We start from the raw sequence: 17,670 nt of genomic DNA on the forward strand, positions 1-17,670 counted from the left end.
TAATGTAATTAGTCAAATTAGGTAAAACTACATGTATAAAAGCACCAGTCACAGTCAAATCAGATAGAAATGTTTTTTCTGTCGTTGCTCCAAAATAATGTTGTAAGGAAGATTTATTTAATAATTATTTTTGGGGTTTTTTTTCCCTCAATGCCTGGGCTTACATGGGTATTGACCATACATAACTAAACAGCGCAGTGCTGCCCTTTTACAAAAGGTTGTAAATCTTGCATTTTAAGATTTCCCATATGAGAATACACAATACACACAAACACATAAAATAAAACATTAAAGTTAAAACATTCTCATTTGGCGACATGACTATTTTCATGCCAGCGCAAACACTTTTATTTACAGCAAAGTACATAATGGCAGCTAAGACAGCAGCAGCATACACTTTAGGCACAATGTTTATGTTTTAGAAACTATAGCTGAATTCAAATGAAAATAACAGAAATTTCATGAGACAACATCACTGCCAAAGCCATTTTTTTATTGCTATTTAAGATGACTGCATCCAATCGGATCGTCCTAATAACAGAAAGCTAAAAGCCATGAGTTTGTGACAGTTTTTACAGCTCAGTGTGTCTTGAATTTTTGTTTTTTTACTTGAAGAATGGCATAAGTGGATTAAAAGTGAAAAGATTTAAGATGCAAAACAGGACACAGATCAGCAGGTACAGGTAATAAGTTAATATTGCTCATAATAGTCACCGTTTAAGTTAGGAAGACAGTAAACAACCATATATAAAAACCCACTTTGAAACTGATTGAAAATCAGTGGACTTACTGAATCTAACAAAAACCTTGAAAAAAAACTCAAAAATCATTGCTCACTGTGTTTATATAAAAAAAGGAAAGAAAAGAAGATAAACTGGCTTGCATACGTCACAGTCTTGTGCTATACTGCAAACAGGACAGCTAAGCAACAACAATTAGTTTCTTGATTAATCTGTATAAAAGTGTTTTCTCAGTATCAATCTGAAAAAAGATTGGTGAGTGGCACATAAAATACAAATTATCACTAGATAATTACAACATTTACAAGTCATGAAAATGTCATACATAGACAGAAAACGCACTTTCCAAAAAACAGCGTAAATCTATAGCGAGATTATCTCGAAAAATGTCCTCAAAAGGCACAGACAGAAGTAAATGTGACCATGCAAAAGGAAACAAAACCTTTTTTTGTGCAAGGAAGCAAAACTCAAGTTTAGAATAATTACATAATACATGAGATTGTAATTGTTTCCCCTCTGAAAACAATGCCCTCCATATAACAGTACTAAATACTGTACACATGTTGCCAAATGTATTAACCAGTTTCAATGGAAAACTGCTTTTTTGGCCACACAGAAAGTTAATAAGGAATCGTACATTCGTGATATTTACAGTTTAAGAGGGCTTCAGAGTCATTGGGGCTTAAACTACAATCTGCAACCTGCTGTAGGTGCAAATGTGACAAATCAAGTCTTTTGTACCAAAAAGTGAGTCTCCTGTGCACGCTCACATCCGGTATCCAAGTCACTGAACATGAAAAGACAACTTGGTAAACCACGTTACAATGGCTACCAGTCACTCCACCTCACGCTGTACATTCACATCTTTATATTTCTGTGCAACATCATTTGGGGTCTATTACAAAGCAACAGTGACTTTTTATCAAGCTCAAGTTTAGCTAGCAAATAGCAGCCATGGAAGTTACAGTTTGAAGACACTCCTTGGTTGCAGCTTCAGCGCCATAACGCGACACTCAGCGACTCGTCTGTACCAACTAAGGGCCACTTCTCAGTGAAAACTGTTCACCGCTTTAGGACTGATTGATGTACGAAGTGTGGTTTCGTGGAAGACGTGCGCAAGAGTGAACGAAAAACGAAATTTCACTTTCAGTGTACCTTCATCGACTTCACAAAAAGCCTCTTTTGGTAGCATACCTGGCCTATCATGTAACATCCCCACCTGTTTAGGGTCAACGCTCTTCCTTAATTCATCGTCTTCAATTTATAATGTGGGCATCACTCTTTTTCTCTCTCTGACCACTTGTGCCTCGCTTCTCGACCTTCTTTCAGCACATACTTGTCCAAATATGTCATCACACGCACTCAGAGACTGGCAACAGTGGCCTGGCCTGTCTCACTCTGGATTTAAAGTCTGCTTGTCATGTTGCTCTACTGTCTTATTGTGCCTCTCTACGCCATGCCAAACAGCTTCAGGATAAAGCTGTTTACATTTTCTTTTTTTTTCCTCCAGTTTTCATGTCCAGTGTACTAAATCAAGTGAATCTTCAAAGCACGTTGGACACTGAATATTCCTGGAGTTTTCACAAGAGATCAATCTTGTGACTTCAACTCCAGCTCACAGCATAGACAGAATAAAAATGTGATCAAATGAGTAGAACAGTCACAGTAGCATAACCAGTCAGTGAACAATCACTGGCTGAGAAAACTCCCTTTTGTTCAACACAGAATCCCCTTCTACCATCCTGAAGAGACGCTCTTCTTGGCACAAACAGCAGGGGGCGATGCATGTCTGTTTACGTAAGACTGGCTCTGTTTTTCTGTACACTTTCCCCCCGATTCAGGTCACCCTGCTCTGATCAGACAACTGGAATGATCCTCACTCTCCCAAGATCAGGAACGCTGCTCATTCCAGTTGAGTCGCTGCTAGTTCTTTATCTCTAGAATGGAGGGGTTGTGGTCCAGGATGTTCAGGATGATTTTGTCCATGTACTGCCGCAGACGTAAATTGATCTCCTCTTGCTCCTTCAGGGCTTCCATTAACTAGGGAGAAATATGTACAATACATGTTTATTCATTAGAAAAAAAAATGTTACTATGATTCAGTTACATGACAATGAGCTCACTGTACTCAAATGGCCACCACAGTTACCACATCTGCATCCATTAGGGCAACTTTTTGATGTAGCAAAAAACCTGCATCAGCTTTGTGATGCTATCATTTCAACATGGACCAAAATCTGAGGAATGTTTCTGTCACCTTGTTGAATCTGTGCCACGAAGAATCGAGGCAATTTCAATGTCACTAGCAAGGTGTACCTAATAAAGTGGCTGTTGACTGTATTATAATTTTAGAAAAAATAAAACTTTTAACCAACCAACCAAAAAAGTAATGCCAATGTTGAAAAAAATCTAACTAATGCACTGAACTCCTCTGAAAACAAGGAATGAAAATAACATTCTAAAAACTGCACAGAAATATGATAACTCATAGTAATGCTCTCCTCATTATGCAGATATAGATTTAATTGTAAAACAGAGGTAGATGCATAACATCGTACTGCTGTGATATGGCCTGAAAAACAGCTATTTCTCACTGTAACTAAGGAACCTGTAAGCACTGAGATAAAACCCTGTCTGGAAGCTGTCAGTAAGACTCAGAATATTAAAAAAATAAAAAATAAAAAAATCACATTGTAGCCGCAGGGGTGTTCATGTTCTTTGTTACAAGTCTGCATAACTGATTTTACCTGGTCTCTGGAGGCATTATCGATCTCAGCAGCTAGAGACTGAGCCTTGGTCTGTGTGGCAAACAAATTCTTGGCTTCATGCAGGCTGAGGCTGATGATCTGACCGTTCAGGTCCTCGTTCTGCTCTCTAAGCTTCTGGTTCTCCTAAAATGCAAAATCAGGGGAGGAGGTGGAGGACAGAGAGCGAGAAAGGACAAGATAAGTTCCTAGGCCATAAAAGTGCACTAAAATGACTTTTTAAAAAAAAGAAAAGACCACTACTCAAGCCACACTCAACCCATTTGACAAAGCACTGCGGTTGGTAGCAGCAAACTCAGCAATGCACGTCTATGTTTGCAGCACCTACGAGATGTAACATGGGTTATGCGTGTTACAGAACAAACTCTTCCCTGCTTTTTCTGGTGTGTTATGAAAGCTCCACAATCAAGTTGCCTTAAACTGCTGACAAGAGGTCAGTTTGCGTTTCCCTTAAGTCTATCCTTAAACATTAGTGAGGGAACTGCAGCGCCCGGTCAGCATGGACAACTTCACTCTACTCCATTGTCGTGATTAGTGGTTAATCGGTAGGTCAGAGGTCACGGAGGCAATTTTACCATCAGACCGGGACGGAGCCGAGCCCCAGTCAACACCAGGTGCTGGTATTCAGGGGGAAGAAAGTCCTGGGACACAAATCGCTGGACACACACACACAGACATTTACAAAAAGGTGCACAGGCAAGCATAAGAGAGTGAATTCATCCTTCTCGTGGGTGAACAGAAGCCGTGATCCATCACATATAAAACACAGACAGTTTTATTACTTGTCCGAATTCAAAAGACATGCTGGTAACTCTGCTGGGAGGAGCAGATTTAGAGAAAGACAGGACACAAAGGCAGAATGAAACTACTGCTATTACTCCTTTACTTGCTTGCTTGCAAGGTGTGACAAGTTTGGCTCGAAGCCAGGAGGACATGGACCGTATCATGTTAAGTCACTGATAAAACGGACACTGAATGAATCAGCAGTTCTGGCCGGCTGTGCCATTTAAAAGTTACCTCAAGGCCACGTGGGTTTGATAACTCCAGATTTTTATGGTGCCTTTGTCTGGCTTAGGAACATCAAAGCGACATTTCTAATGCATATGAACTCGTGATAAAAAGTCACACAAAAGCTTCTGCACAACTGCTTTTATGCATCTTATCTGAGAGGACATCTGAAAAACACTTTCATCTACTTGCTTATCTCTAATGTTTGCTTTACACCAGGTCTGGCCACTTAACAGGACTGCAACAATAAGATCTGCCTTGTAACTGTAGCAGGCAAAATGTCAGACAAACAGATCTTAAGGAAAAGATAAAGATCACATATCCTCTGCAGCTGGCACGGCATTTAGCAATGCTGAACTTCTCTTTAATGGTTAAAAGATCGGCACAGTACATCGGGGGATCACAGCAGTTCTAATGCACAACAATGTATTCTGGCTGAATGTAGTCTGTGACACTATATGCTCAATTTTCATCTTTTGGTTGTAGCCACAAAAATAGCTTCATGTACACAAGCAGAAAGGTTTATGTTCCTCTGGCAGCCAGTTAGCTGTGTTAAACGTTGTGGAGGTGTACTTCAGAAAAAGTTAAAATACAAAAGGTGCTCATGAAAAGTTGTAAAACTGTATGTGATAACAGTGTATTTTTTTGAGCTGAATTTCTATTTCTAGGGGCGATTACTGTACTGAATGCATCATTCAGCGTGATAGACAGTGGAAACATATACATATGAGCCAATAACTTATAAAATCAGTCAAAAATATTCACATTCAACGCTGAATCAATCAAGTCTAAGAAGCCAGGGTACATGAACTGCTACTCTAATCAAATGAAACATGAATAATCTCTAAATATATATTCATACATTACGTTACATTCAGTCTGTGGCAGCTTAATCTGTACTTCTTACTTCTGTGCATCTACCACCTCCACATGCATGAAAAGCTCCACATAAACACATTTCAAAAAGCAGAAACTCCTCATTTCTGTCATACGATCAAATCAAAACAGCATTTAGATATTTTTGAAAATCCTTAGATTGCTTACATACATTGACTGAAGGATTGTAGAAAGTTTTAAACACTGTTTCATATTCTTATTGTTCATTATTCATAACAAACAGTCTTAAAGCACATTCATTAGCAACAATACTCGCTGAACTGCCTATGCCCAACAGAGCATTTCATCAGTACCTGTTTGAGCCTCTTGACTTCATGCTCTAGCTCCACCTCCCTGCTCCTGTTGTTGAAGTCTGAGAGCCCCGTGGAGGAGCTTGGCCTCCGGCCTGACCTCTCTGCATCCAGCTTGAAGACCTGCAAGTGTTCCAGCTCTCGACGCAGGTCCTCTATCAGCTATGCAGCACAGAAAGAACGAATGAAAAACGTTATATAATGTGCAGAGGCAGCATATTGTAGGTGTAAGTGTATGAGTTGACATAAATGCTGCGAGAGACTGGTTACAGAGAAACTGAATGAGCAACATAACAAACAATCACACCTTGCTGTGTGTGTCTGGTTACATAAAATACTTCCTCCTACCTCCTGCATGGCATCCTTTTCTTTCTGGAACTGATGTCTATTTTGTTTCAGTTTGTCCATCATTTTCTTGTAAAGATCCATCTCATCCTTCAGGCGCAGGCTGGTATCCTCCAGCTTATCTGTCATCCTTTGCTTCTCCTAAGGATAGCCATATATACACACAGCTATAGTTTGAACTTTATTTTCCTTTATTTATCTGTGTGTTTGGTATTCAGGGTCATGGGAGTGCATTTCTGTTGAGCAAACAAGTTTTAGCACCAAGATAAAGTTTGCATTTATATTCTGTGATAAATTGCTTGCACAACATTTTGTAAGCTAGAGTCGGGTTTGGTGTCATTTGCATAGATACAAGTTCATAAATGAGGTGTGGTTCAAAACTAAGACGCTATCTCCACAGATATAATTACTGGCGTCTCTCTTTGGCTTTGTGAATGTTGAAGGAGTTGTCGCTGTGCTCACAGGCGTGGATAGAAATGAGAAAACCCGCCGCGTTCGCAAGAGAAACAGACACCAAACTGCAGAGATTCACACACACACAACCGATGACAGACAACTACTTAACCTTTTAAAGCCTAAGCCATGAAATAAATGGCAGAAAAATAAGTTTTTGGAAAATAGAGTGTTTACTGCACCTTCTGACAAAATGTTTTAAAAAATAAATTACATAATAATTTGCAAATATGAGTTTTAACATGTATCATATTTTCCACATAAGGTGGGTTTTTTTGTTGCAACTTGTTCATTAAAAATGCATTGTGCAATTTCTTTTGGTTTTTCAGAAAAAAAAAAGTATACTGATGGTGTAAAAGTCTCAAAAACTCACAAAGACCCATGTATCAACTATAATACATCTGGCTTTAAAAGGTTAAATGACCAACACAGGAAATACAGCCGGAAACGTAAGCAACACTTACCTCATCCAGCTTCTCTGTCTGCGACTTGAGTCGGTTCATGTTAAGGGACATCTCATTATTCTCCTCCTCCAGCTGCTTAACTCTACAGACACAAAATCCCTTATGTCAGCGTGCATTTCTATAGTGTGGCACACAGTCAGCTAAGGCACTGGTTTGGGTAAAATACATGCTGTAGCTGTCCAGAGGCAGATGACTAAAACCCTGGGAGGACTCTCAGAGCTGTTAAGCATTTAGTTCTCCATTTTGCATTTATTTTCTTAAGCGAGCAGGGACATAAACATCATTATCCAAGATATGGTCGGTGTCTAATTCTCTCAGATTATTATTGAACTATAATGAGTTTCACATATTTACATAAAAAAAGATAATGCACAAATAATTGGGAAATGTGCTCAGCAAATTGTGCAACTGTGTGTTTCTCACCGGTTGGTCAGCAGCTCTATCTGTGTGTTCCTGTCTCTCTCCAGCTTGCTGTAAGCCTCTCTGTGGCGTCTCAGGCCCTCCTGCACACTTTGCTCTGCCCGGGTCTCTTGGTCTTTCAGCTGCTCCTCCAGCTCATGAACCCTGATGATGACGATGATGAACGCATCAGACAACATGATTTATTTTTTTGTTGCAAAGCATTAAAACCGAGCTTACTTTGGAAATGACTAAATGCTGCTGCAATTTTACATGAGTAATTTCAGTCAAATTATCTGCCCTTCATTTTCTTTTGTGCTGCTATAAATTAGACTAGATTCAACTTTAATGAGACTGTGCTGAGGATGGTACAAAGCCAGTGAAATGCAGTTAGCTGGAAGAGAACAGTCTATATACAGAAGTGCAAATGCAAATATACAGCAGCACTTTAAGTATGTTGGCATGTACAGCGAGTATAGCATATATGAGCATAAATAGTGTTGTCAGTGAAGAGATGTGTATGTATAAATTACATGCATGTTACATAATTTTATGCTTATGTTAAGATAAGACTAGTACAAAGGGGAAACAAAGTCCTCTACCTGTGCACTAGCTGAGTGTTCTCCTGCTTCAGTTTGGACTTGAGGTCACTGTTCAGCAGGATCTCATTCTCCAGTTCTGCCACCTTCTTCTCAAGAGAAGTGACCTGAGAGAAAAACAAACTGTGAAATTACACCAGAAACTAAATTAAATGTTACAATCCTATGCATCCCATGCATCTAAATTAGGTAATAAAGTTAACAGGGCAAGTTTGTAATTGAAAACAGATTCATAATGTTTTCTTTTTAACTTAGGTTTGCAAATGTAAGAACTGACAGAAATTAGTAAATGTTGCATTTTTAACATGCTGGAGGTGAGTGTTTAGTATCTCAGTTTTTCACTTCCACTGAAAATACTAGATCTGACATGATCACATCCAATGAGGAATCGACTTTTGTTTAAAAAAAACGCAGTCATACAAATCACCACATGGAGCAAACTAACAGAAGGAAACATAAAGTCATACCTTCTCATTGATGTCGGTGTCGCAGGAGTCGATGCTGTCTCGGAAAAGGTCCTCTGTGCTGCCGTTACTGCTGCTCAAGTTGCTGTTGTGGAGCAGCTGCCTGCTCGAACAAACAGATAAACAGCTTAGAGAATATGCTCGGAATAGATCCAGGCAATGACCGGTCCTGGGTGTTTATGTTTCTGCAGCGAAGCTGCTGCAAGGTAACCCAGATATAGGACACTACAGTGCCAAAGAAAAGAAGCTGCTGCAAACAGGATTAACATGAGCATTCTCACACTCACACCCACACAGGTGTGTGTACATCTGGCTGTGATATTTATGTCATAATGTAGTTTTTAGCTTCCCCATTGTAAACTGATGGAATAACGTGGGAAAAACAAGCTGCTGGCCTATTACTGAGATTAGCAACAGAGAGGAGAGGAAACAAAAAGGAGAAAGGGCAGAAGAACAGTTAAAGAGAGCCATAAAGTGAAAGCAGCCATCAAACCAGACAGAGGAGAAAGTAAGAAGAACAGGGAGACAGCCAAGCCTTATATTGAATACATAGATCAGGCCCGACAGGCCATTTTCACTCTGTCACTATAACTCAATTTCTGTGGCTGAAAATAGGACAAAAGCCTAGATACAAAACATCTCACCCACTACAGACCAACAGTCCATGTAGTGGGCCACTCCTGCCACTAAAAAAAGATGATGTCAAACTCGTTTCCTCAGCTCTGAGACAAAAAACAAAAGTTTGTACAGTGTTCTTGGCTCTATAATTCTTTGAATAACTAGTTAGAAATTAACCTATTTAGTGTGTGCAGTGATAGGACAGCTGAGAGATCAGGAAGCACTAGTTGATAATCTTGCTCTGTGTACGTCACTATGTCAACAAGATCGAACAAGCACGTGTAGGGCGGGCTGTATAATGCATAAACACGCAGAGGACAACTGAGTGACTTTGCCTGTAACGCACAGAAGCACATGCATGTTGACACAAATGCAAAGGTGAAAAGCCTACCTTCCAAAAGCAGTGCTGGAGATTTTCCTGTTGGGGCTACAAGGAGAAGAACAAGATTTCAGATTCTTTTCAGTCAATCATCATCATCTGTCCAGACACATAGCTCAACAATACAGTGGATGTAACCACTAATTTTAGCCATTTAGTGCGAGAGAGAGTAGGAAGCATTGGAAAAATGATCGCTGAAGGTCACTATTAATATTATTTTAGCCCTTGGTGAACAGGGCTTTCTGTCAGCTCTAGAGGGGGGACAAAGGCCCAAAGAGTTTCTGTATGATGTGCCTGGGATTCACATTAGATTAATAAAAATGAGCAAACACACTGCAGGGTTACCCAGTTGACAGCTGACACTGATATAAAGCGAACATCATCATTAAGTCCTGGCACAAAACACTAGGCTTTCAAGGCTGGAGGATAAACAAAGTTAACGCAGCAGAATAGAGTGCAATTCGACCATTTTTATAAAAACAGCCTATTCGGTGCAAAAAATGATCACTGTTGTCTCTACAGTATGACTATGGGGCTTATGTGTGATGATGTCATACAGTTTCTCCTTGCTAACAGTTTAAGAACAAGATGCACTGTTTCCTTACAGCTAATGTTTCAGTTAAACTCACACCAACTCATGACTCCAAGGTGCCCAGTTCTTAAAAGAAAAACAAGCCCAGACCATCATCCCTCTACCTCTGTGCTTGGCAGTTGTTTTGAGGCGTTTGTGGTTTGTTCAGAGTCTGAGATGTAGCTCTAAGGTTTTTTTAAAAAATTTTTTTGCAATTCCTCTTATTTTGGGGTGAATTTATCCCTCCTGGGAAGAATGGCAGCTGTTTTGAATGCATCTCCTTTCAGAATAATGGACTTGACATGATTTGGAAATGGCTTTAAAATCCTTCTCAGATTGATGGGCAGCAAAAATTGTGTCACTAAGATGCATCACTGCCACAGACCTGAATGCACCAGCCTAGCAAAGTGCCAAAGCCTCTGCTTTTACAGAGGTGCTCACACTTCCTGGTGATCAGTTAATCAGGTGTGTTTGATAAGCAGCGCCTGGCAGTGACTTTGCCTCTTAGGTGCTGTGGGAGAAGTAAGGGTATGATAAGTTTTTCACAGGACTGTACAGAGTGGTTTGAAGATTTTTTCCCCCCATGATACACCAGTGTGTGAATGTGTGTGTGAATGGGTGAATGACTGAATGTAGTGTAAAGCGCTTTGGGGTCCATAGGGACTAAGTAAAGCGCTATACAAATACAGGCCATTTACCATGACTTTACATTCAGTAGAAACAAATGTAAATTCATGTGAAAGGTTTGAAATTTATTCCCTATATATTTTTTATCTACACAAATTGCAAACATATGTTACAGTACGAGACTTTATCTAAAAGCTCATTCAGTCTGTAATTTACCAGCATTCTTACGTACAAAATTGAAAAATAAACAACAATCATCTGTAGCATTGTTTATAAAACAGAATCCCAAAATAGCATTATAAGCAGGTAATAGATGAACGCATTCACCAATCCAAGCATATGTTTTACAGCCTTAAATTACTTGAATGTATTTGCTATTAAATATAATAAGAGCTCAGACAAAAATCTGAAGGTTTGGATAACCTGTTCAATTCTTTACCATCCTGAACCTCATCAAACTCAGTCTCTAAATTAATACCCCTTTATTAACACAGCCCTTCTGTGAAGACCTAACACTACTCTGCCTGCGACTGGCTTGTGCTTGTCAGGGTCGGATACACGAAAACATGAAAAATAACTGTATGTGGATGTGGGTGTGTTTTTCAAACGCTGACACAGACGACAGGGAACAGAAGCAGCACGTCTCACAATGCATTCGAGAATTTCAGCTTTGGATTTTATTACATTTCTATTTTGGTAAAAACATTTACCCGCCAGCGTGGCAGCTAAACTTCGGTGATTGACACACCAAATGAAAAAACTATCCGGGTGACAATTTAAGAGCCTGTTTACAAAACATAAAACATTGTCTAAGCAACTTTATGTTGTGCTTAAATGGTTAACCCTTAATGAACTCTGACCATAGGAGAAGAATATAAACAAGTAATTCTTTAAATCTTTTAAGCCTTCTCTATTGCAGTATCTACGAGGGACTAACCCCCATAGAGTCCAACATCCATGTTTCAAATTGTACTCTAAGACATTTTTCTTAGTTGAATTTTCTAAAAAGTGTGCGTCTGCATGCCTGTGCATGTGTGTATTTGTGTTTCCAGGTGGACTGTACAGTTATTAATGGTCACTGCGGATTATGTTTCTAATAATAGTTTCCCTATTACAATGGGCGGTGAGGTAAGCTCAGGAGTGACAGCCTTACATAACGATCAATTAGAGTTTGTGTGTGAGCATGTGGAGAGATGATGTGTTCAGTCATGTGTGAAACCAGGCGAGGAATCATTTAAGACTCTGTAACAATGTGAGATCATTCACATTAAATGACAGTTTAAGAAAAAGAGCCACAGATAACAGTGTCTCCTGGGTCAGTACAATGTGAGTGGATGAATACACTTTAAATTCGGGATAGTTCACTTACGAGCTGACAGCATCTGTTTCTTCTCACGTAACAGTAGGGTGGATCCTTCCTGTCTCTTGTATAAATGAATTATTGTCTTCTATGTTTAGAAATTACCTGCCAGGATAAATAACTCTAATTTCCAAAGAAACAAGGCATGTGTGCTCTTGTTTCGAAGCTTCTGCTAGTGGGAAATGTGTACTCTGCCTGGGAAAATTGCAGACTACGAAGGATTTTTGGAAATTATTAAATTATAAGATGACATCACTGTGTGTATGCGTTATGCGTGTCCTACCTGTTTGCTTTCAGGTTTTTGAGGCGAGCATCCAGGTCATTTAGCAGGTTGACCTTTTTACTGCACTGAGAACAGTAGACATCCGTCATTTCTCCGGTGTAATGGTGACGCACCTTACGAGGAGTCTGACCCGCACTATCAACACAAAGACACACAGTAACATAGACACAGTTACTGAAACCAATCAGACCATTTATCAAGAAATAGCGAATGATGCACTCTGGACCTTATTTACATTTAATCATTAGTTATTATTTGGATTATTGTAGGTTATTTACCTTACAATATAAAGCATCTTGACAACTGTTGTTGTTATTTGGAGCTATATAAGTAAAACTGAATTAAATTGAACCTCTCACGAAAACAAAAAACAACAACATTGTTGCCCATCTATTGCTGGATTATCACTTTTAAGGTCTGATCTGAACATAAACCGCACAATCTTCATGTAGTTCGGAATAACTTTGTGAAATCGTGTTCGTTACTCCTAAAAAAGTCAAAACAGTTCGACATTAAGTTTTAAGCATTCCTCTAATCTTCTTCTTTTTTTTTTTTAACTTTAAGATCAATATCTTGACTAGAAACTAGAAATTGTACTTTTTGCAGACGGTTATTCAAATGTCTTTGCTGTTCTGAGCTGTCTAAAAGTTCTTGTAAATCTGGGCCTCATTTTGAATTTAAATCTCCCTGCCAACTCCATTTGATAAGTTTTATCTGCTTGGTATGTGTGAAAGGAGCATGGTGCTGTAAAGCCAGTCTTTCAGCTGGGAGACGTAATCCCATTAAACACGGGCTTTTGATGAATATTAATGTGGCCTTAAGGGCAAGAACTCCTAAGCTACAGTGCTACAGTCAAAACTCTGAATAATATGAAGTTGGTACTATTCTAGGACAGAGACTGCACCCTCCCAGTCTGTGGTTCCCTTTGCCCCAAGTGATTTAGTAGGAATACTGAATCATAGCAATAATGAGACACTTACAGAGGGTTAATTCTTTCGAATCACTCTATGTCAAACACATCAGGACATAAAATTATCAATTTGTCATCACTGTTTTGGTAAACCCTTTAGTTTATGCAGCAATTAGTATAAGAAAGCTCAAATAAAATGACTTAATTCAATGTTTGCAGATTAATAGTTTCTTTTGATGATGCAGGCAGGAGCACGTGTTTGTGATGTTTTAATGTTCAAGCATTTGACTGATGCAGGATTTCTGGTTCCACATTTGTTCCCATTTCCACAGATTTTAGGCAAAGCAGAGATTATAGGAATCCAACCAACCCCAAGTTTGCACACAGTTCTCAAACAAAGCAAGATCAAGTTGCCAACGAGCCACATGCTACGCGCAAGCTGAATTTTGTTGGTTAAAAAGATGGCTAGAACAGGAAAGAGGAAACCACGGCAGGTTTCACTACGAAGAAAAAGACGAGTGGAAAAAACCCCCCATCAAAAATAGAAAATAAAACACAAAAAGAAAAAAAGAATGCTTCTTTCCCTGCTGCTTCACTTTCACTGTTGTCTTTCCACAACAGGGTCTAAGCTAAAAAAGCCAGCAACAGCACAAACATGAACAAAAGTGAGCCAAATTACTGGTTCCTGGCTGCATACCTTTGACACTGCGTCATACAAGAGTGTGCTGCAAAGATCTGTGCAGCACCCGCAGTACCAATATTGTAACATGTCGGGTCTTTTAGCAGACAACTCCACCACAATGAATGTCCAAAACAACACTGTCCATATAAAAGCAGTCAACTGTTGAAATAAGATTCAACTGGGACCTGATGAATAATAGACTACAATGAATAAAAGAAATGGGTCACCTACACGTTACACCTACAGGAACTGCTCTGTCATGAAAACTAATGCCGTGAAGCTCCCAGCACACAGTATTTGTGCTGATGTTAATGCCAGAGGAGGTTTGGAACTCTTAAGCTATTGAGCCAGCACAGCGTTGGCGACTTTTAAACACTATGCACCTCAGCACTTGGCGACCTTGCTCTGTAACTTTATGTGGTCTCCCAGTTTGTGGCTGAGTTGCTGTGGTTCCTAAATGTGTCAGCTTTGAATAAATATCTCTTACAAGTGATTGTGGAATCTGTAGAAGGGAGGAAATTTCACAAACCAACTTGTAGCAATGGTGGATTCCTGTTACAGCAAAATGCCTCAGAGAGCTCTTTAGAATGACCCATTCTTTCACAAATGTTTGCAAAGGCAGACTCCACGGTCAGGTGCTTGATCTCATATACCTGTCCCAGTGGGACTGAAAACACCCGAATCCACAAAATAGCTACAGTGGGGCAAAAAAGTATTTAGTCAGCCACCGATTGTGCAAGTTCCCCCACCTAAAATGATGAAAGAGGTCAGTAATTTGCACCAGAGGTACACTTCAACTGTGAGAGACAGAATGTGAAAAAAAAAAATCCATGAATCCACATGGTAGGATTTGTAAAGAATTTATTCGTAAATTAGGGTGGAAAATAAGTATTTGGTCACCTCAAACAAGGAAAATCTCTGGCTCCCACAGACCTGTAACGTCTTCTGTAAGAAGCTTTTCTGTCCCCCACTCATTACCTGTATGAATGGCACCTGTTTGAACTCATCATGTGTATAAAAGACACCTGTCCACAGCCTCAAACAGTCAGACTCCAAACTCCGCCATGGCCAAGACCAAAGAGCTTTCGAAGGACACCAGGAAAAGTATTGTAGACCTGCACCAGACTGGGAAGAGTGAATCTACAATAGGCAAGCAGCTTGGTGTGAAAAAATCAACTGTGGGAGCAATCATCAGAAAATGGAAGACATACAAGACCAATGATAATCTCCCTCGATCTGGGGCTCCACGCAAGATCTCATCCCGTGGGGTCAAAATGATCATGAGAACGGTGAGCAAAGATCCCAGAACCACACGGGGGGACCTGGTGAATGACCTGCAGAGAGCTGGGACCAAAGTAACAAAGGTCACCATCAGTAACACACTACAACGGCAGGGAATCAAATCCCGCAGTGCCAGACGTGTTCCGCTGCTGAAGCCAGTGCATGTCCAGGACCGTCTGAAGTTTGCCAGAGAGCACATGGATGATACAGCAGAGGATTGGGAGAATGTCATGTGGTCAGATGAAACCAAAGTAGAACTTTTTGGTATAAACTCAACTCGTCGTGTTTGGAGGAAGAAGAATACTGAGTTGCATCCCAAGAACACCATACCTACTGTGAAGCATGGGGGTGGAAACATCATGCTATGGGGCTGTTTTTCTGCCAAGGGGACAGGACGACTGATCCGTGTTAAGGACAGAATGAATGGGGCCATGTATCGTGAGATTTTGAGCCAAAACCTCCTTCCATCAGTGAGAACTTTGAAGATGAAACGAGGCTGGGTCTTCCAACATGACAATGATCCAAAACACATCGCCCGGGCAACAAAGGAGTGGCTCCGTAAGAAGCATTTGAAAGTCCTGGAGTGGCCTAGCCAGTCTCCAGACCTCAACCCCATAGAAAATCTGTGGCAGGAGTTGAAAGTCCGTGTTGCTCGGCGACAGCCCCAAAACATCACTGCTCTCGAGAAGATCTGCATGGAGGAATGGGCCAAAATACCAGCTACTGTGTGTGCAAACCTGGTAAAGACCTATAGTAAACGTTTGACCTCTGTTATTGCCAACAAAGGTTATGTTACAAAGTATTGAGTTGTATTTTTGTTATTGACCAAATACTTATTTTCCACCCTGATTTACGAATAAATTCTTTACAAATCCTACCATGTGGATTCATGGATTTTTTTTTTCACATTCTGTCTCTCACAGTTGAAGTGTACCTCTGGTGCAAATTACTGACCTCTGTCATCATTTTAGGTGGGGGAACTTGCACAATCGGTGGCTGACTAAATACTTTTTTGCCCCACTGTACAAGTATGTTTTTTAATGTCACGATTTTCACTATATTGAGGATCAGCATTAACACTGAATATAGTTATGAATGTAGAACGTAGTCTTATAGTTACGAGTACCCCAACATGAAAAAAAATGTTTTTCTTTAGCTCGCTCCCACCTCGAGGGCACAGATGAGCCAAGGTCGGAATAACCGTTGGTACGAGCCTCGTCGTCCGGACAAGGGCTGCTGGGAGTGTAGTCCGGCTCCTCCCCTTCTCCGTAGTCTTCAAACTGCTCCTCGTACAGAGAAGCCGACGAACGTGTTGACAGGTCAGAGGTCACAGAGATACTGGTCTGACCGCACCTGAAGAAAGAGAGGGAGATGTTGGCTCCATAATCTGAAGTTGTCTTTATTTTCGATATAAATTGAAATGGAGAAGTTTCTAGCTCAACTTCATCCACTTCTCCCAGTGTGCACAGAGAAGAGATTATAGTCTGAAGATGGTAAAGCTCCAGTCGGGTCAAGTAATAAAGTCGTTCTGTATATGCTAAGTGCTGCCGGAGCTCTAACTGCATCCAAATAAACAAAACTGCTTCATATGCAAGTAATGCAAATAATGGCACTTTTATGGTAACAGATCCTACTTTACTTTGACTCTAGAACTTATATTTCTCATGAGAATAAATGCATTAAATAGAGGAACTGGCAGTGGCTGTCAGACTTAGGAATTTTAGAGAATATAACAAAACAGGAGCATCAAGCTCAAAGAAACAACACAGAGCAAAGTCTGTGAAACAAACTAAAAGACATCTGAATGAACCTGAAAGTGAAGTGATCACGAATCAGTGACAAAAACAGAATGTGTAAGTTAAAAATGACCCAAGACTGCTTACTTCTCCCCGGGAAAAAACAGATCCCCTAGCGTGTCTTCCTTGTCTCCCAGTCTGGTGAGCCCGTCTGAGGTTTCCGAACCCTGAGTGCTTTCCACAGCGCTGTCTCTGTCCGATTCCCTCTCCTTGCCTTCGTCTGCCACCTCCTCCTCAGGCTCCTCCACCTCTTCTGGGAACAGCTGGCACTCACGGACGGGGTCAGGATAGGCCCGCGTGCACATGATGACCGGACAAACCTGATCCTCCTCAGCACCCTGCAGAAGCCAGAAGGGGACAAGCACAGATTAGCATCAGTTTGAACAAGGCCACACAATTATTAGTAGCGAAAGACAAGATAAACAAAATATTTGCCCTGAATGATATCCCAAATGTCTTAAGTTTAAAACATCAAAGTATGATCTTTAGAGTTTGTACCAGAGAATTTAAAGCATTTTTGGACCTCAACTGAACCACCTCCAGGCCTCAGTATCAGAGACTTTTGTGTTTTGAAGCTATCAGAAGTAGACAATGAATGCATACACACCGGCATCATTTCCATAAGCTTATCTAATGTCAAAACATATATTTCTACATCCCCAAAACTGTCAGTGGAGTTAAAATCTAGACTTTGTTGTGGCCAAGCCATCTGCGATACCATATTCAGGTATTCTGACCT

The 17,670-nt window shown here is 40.3% G+C and overlaps 1 protein-coding gene across 2 annotated transcripts in view; it reads right to left on the reverse strand.

The window, feature by feature from the left end:
- Positions 1-294: 294 nt before the first annotated feature.
- The window catches only part of rab11fip4b (RAB11 family interacting protein 4 (class II) b), a 29,720-nt gene continuing 12,344 nt past the window's right edge, over positions 295-17,670 (reverse strand). The window contains exons 2-14 of one of the 2 annotated variants that reach the window (XM_026170609.1): positions 17,019-17,269; positions 16,303-16,488; positions 12,263-12,397; positions 9,434-9,469; positions 8,428-8,527; positions 7,964-8,067; positions 7,386-7,526; positions 6,963-7,044; positions 6,049-6,186; positions 5,704-5,862; positions 4,081-4,161; positions 3,488-3,631; positions 295-2,780 (exon numbers count right to left, since the gene is read on the reverse strand). In XM_026170609.1, the coding sequence (XP_026026394.1) occupies positions 2,664-2,780; positions 3,488-3,631; positions 4,081-4,161; positions 5,704-5,862; positions 6,049-6,186; positions 6,963-7,044; positions 7,386-7,526; positions 7,964-8,067; positions 8,428-8,527; positions 9,434-9,469; positions 12,263-12,397; positions 16,303-16,488; positions 17,019-17,269 (1,674 nt within the window). In that variant the 3' untranslated portion in view covers positions 295-2,663. The remainder of the gene's footprint in view (positions 2,781-3,487; positions 3,632-4,080; positions 4,162-5,703; positions 5,863-6,048; positions 6,187-6,962; positions 7,045-7,385; positions 7,527-7,963; positions 8,068-8,427; positions 8,528-9,433; positions 9,470-12,262; positions 12,398-16,302; positions 16,489-17,018; positions 17,270-17,670) is intronic. The other variant, XM_026170610.1, reaches the window with a different exon arrangement.

Source organism: Astatotilapia calliptera, chromosome 6 (assembly GCF_900246225.1).
Source record: "Astatotilapia calliptera chromosome 6, fAstCal1.2, whole genome shotgun sequence".
Lineage (NCBI taxonomy): Eukaryota > Metazoa > Chordata > Actinopteri > Cichliformes > Cichlidae > Astatotilapia > Astatotilapia calliptera.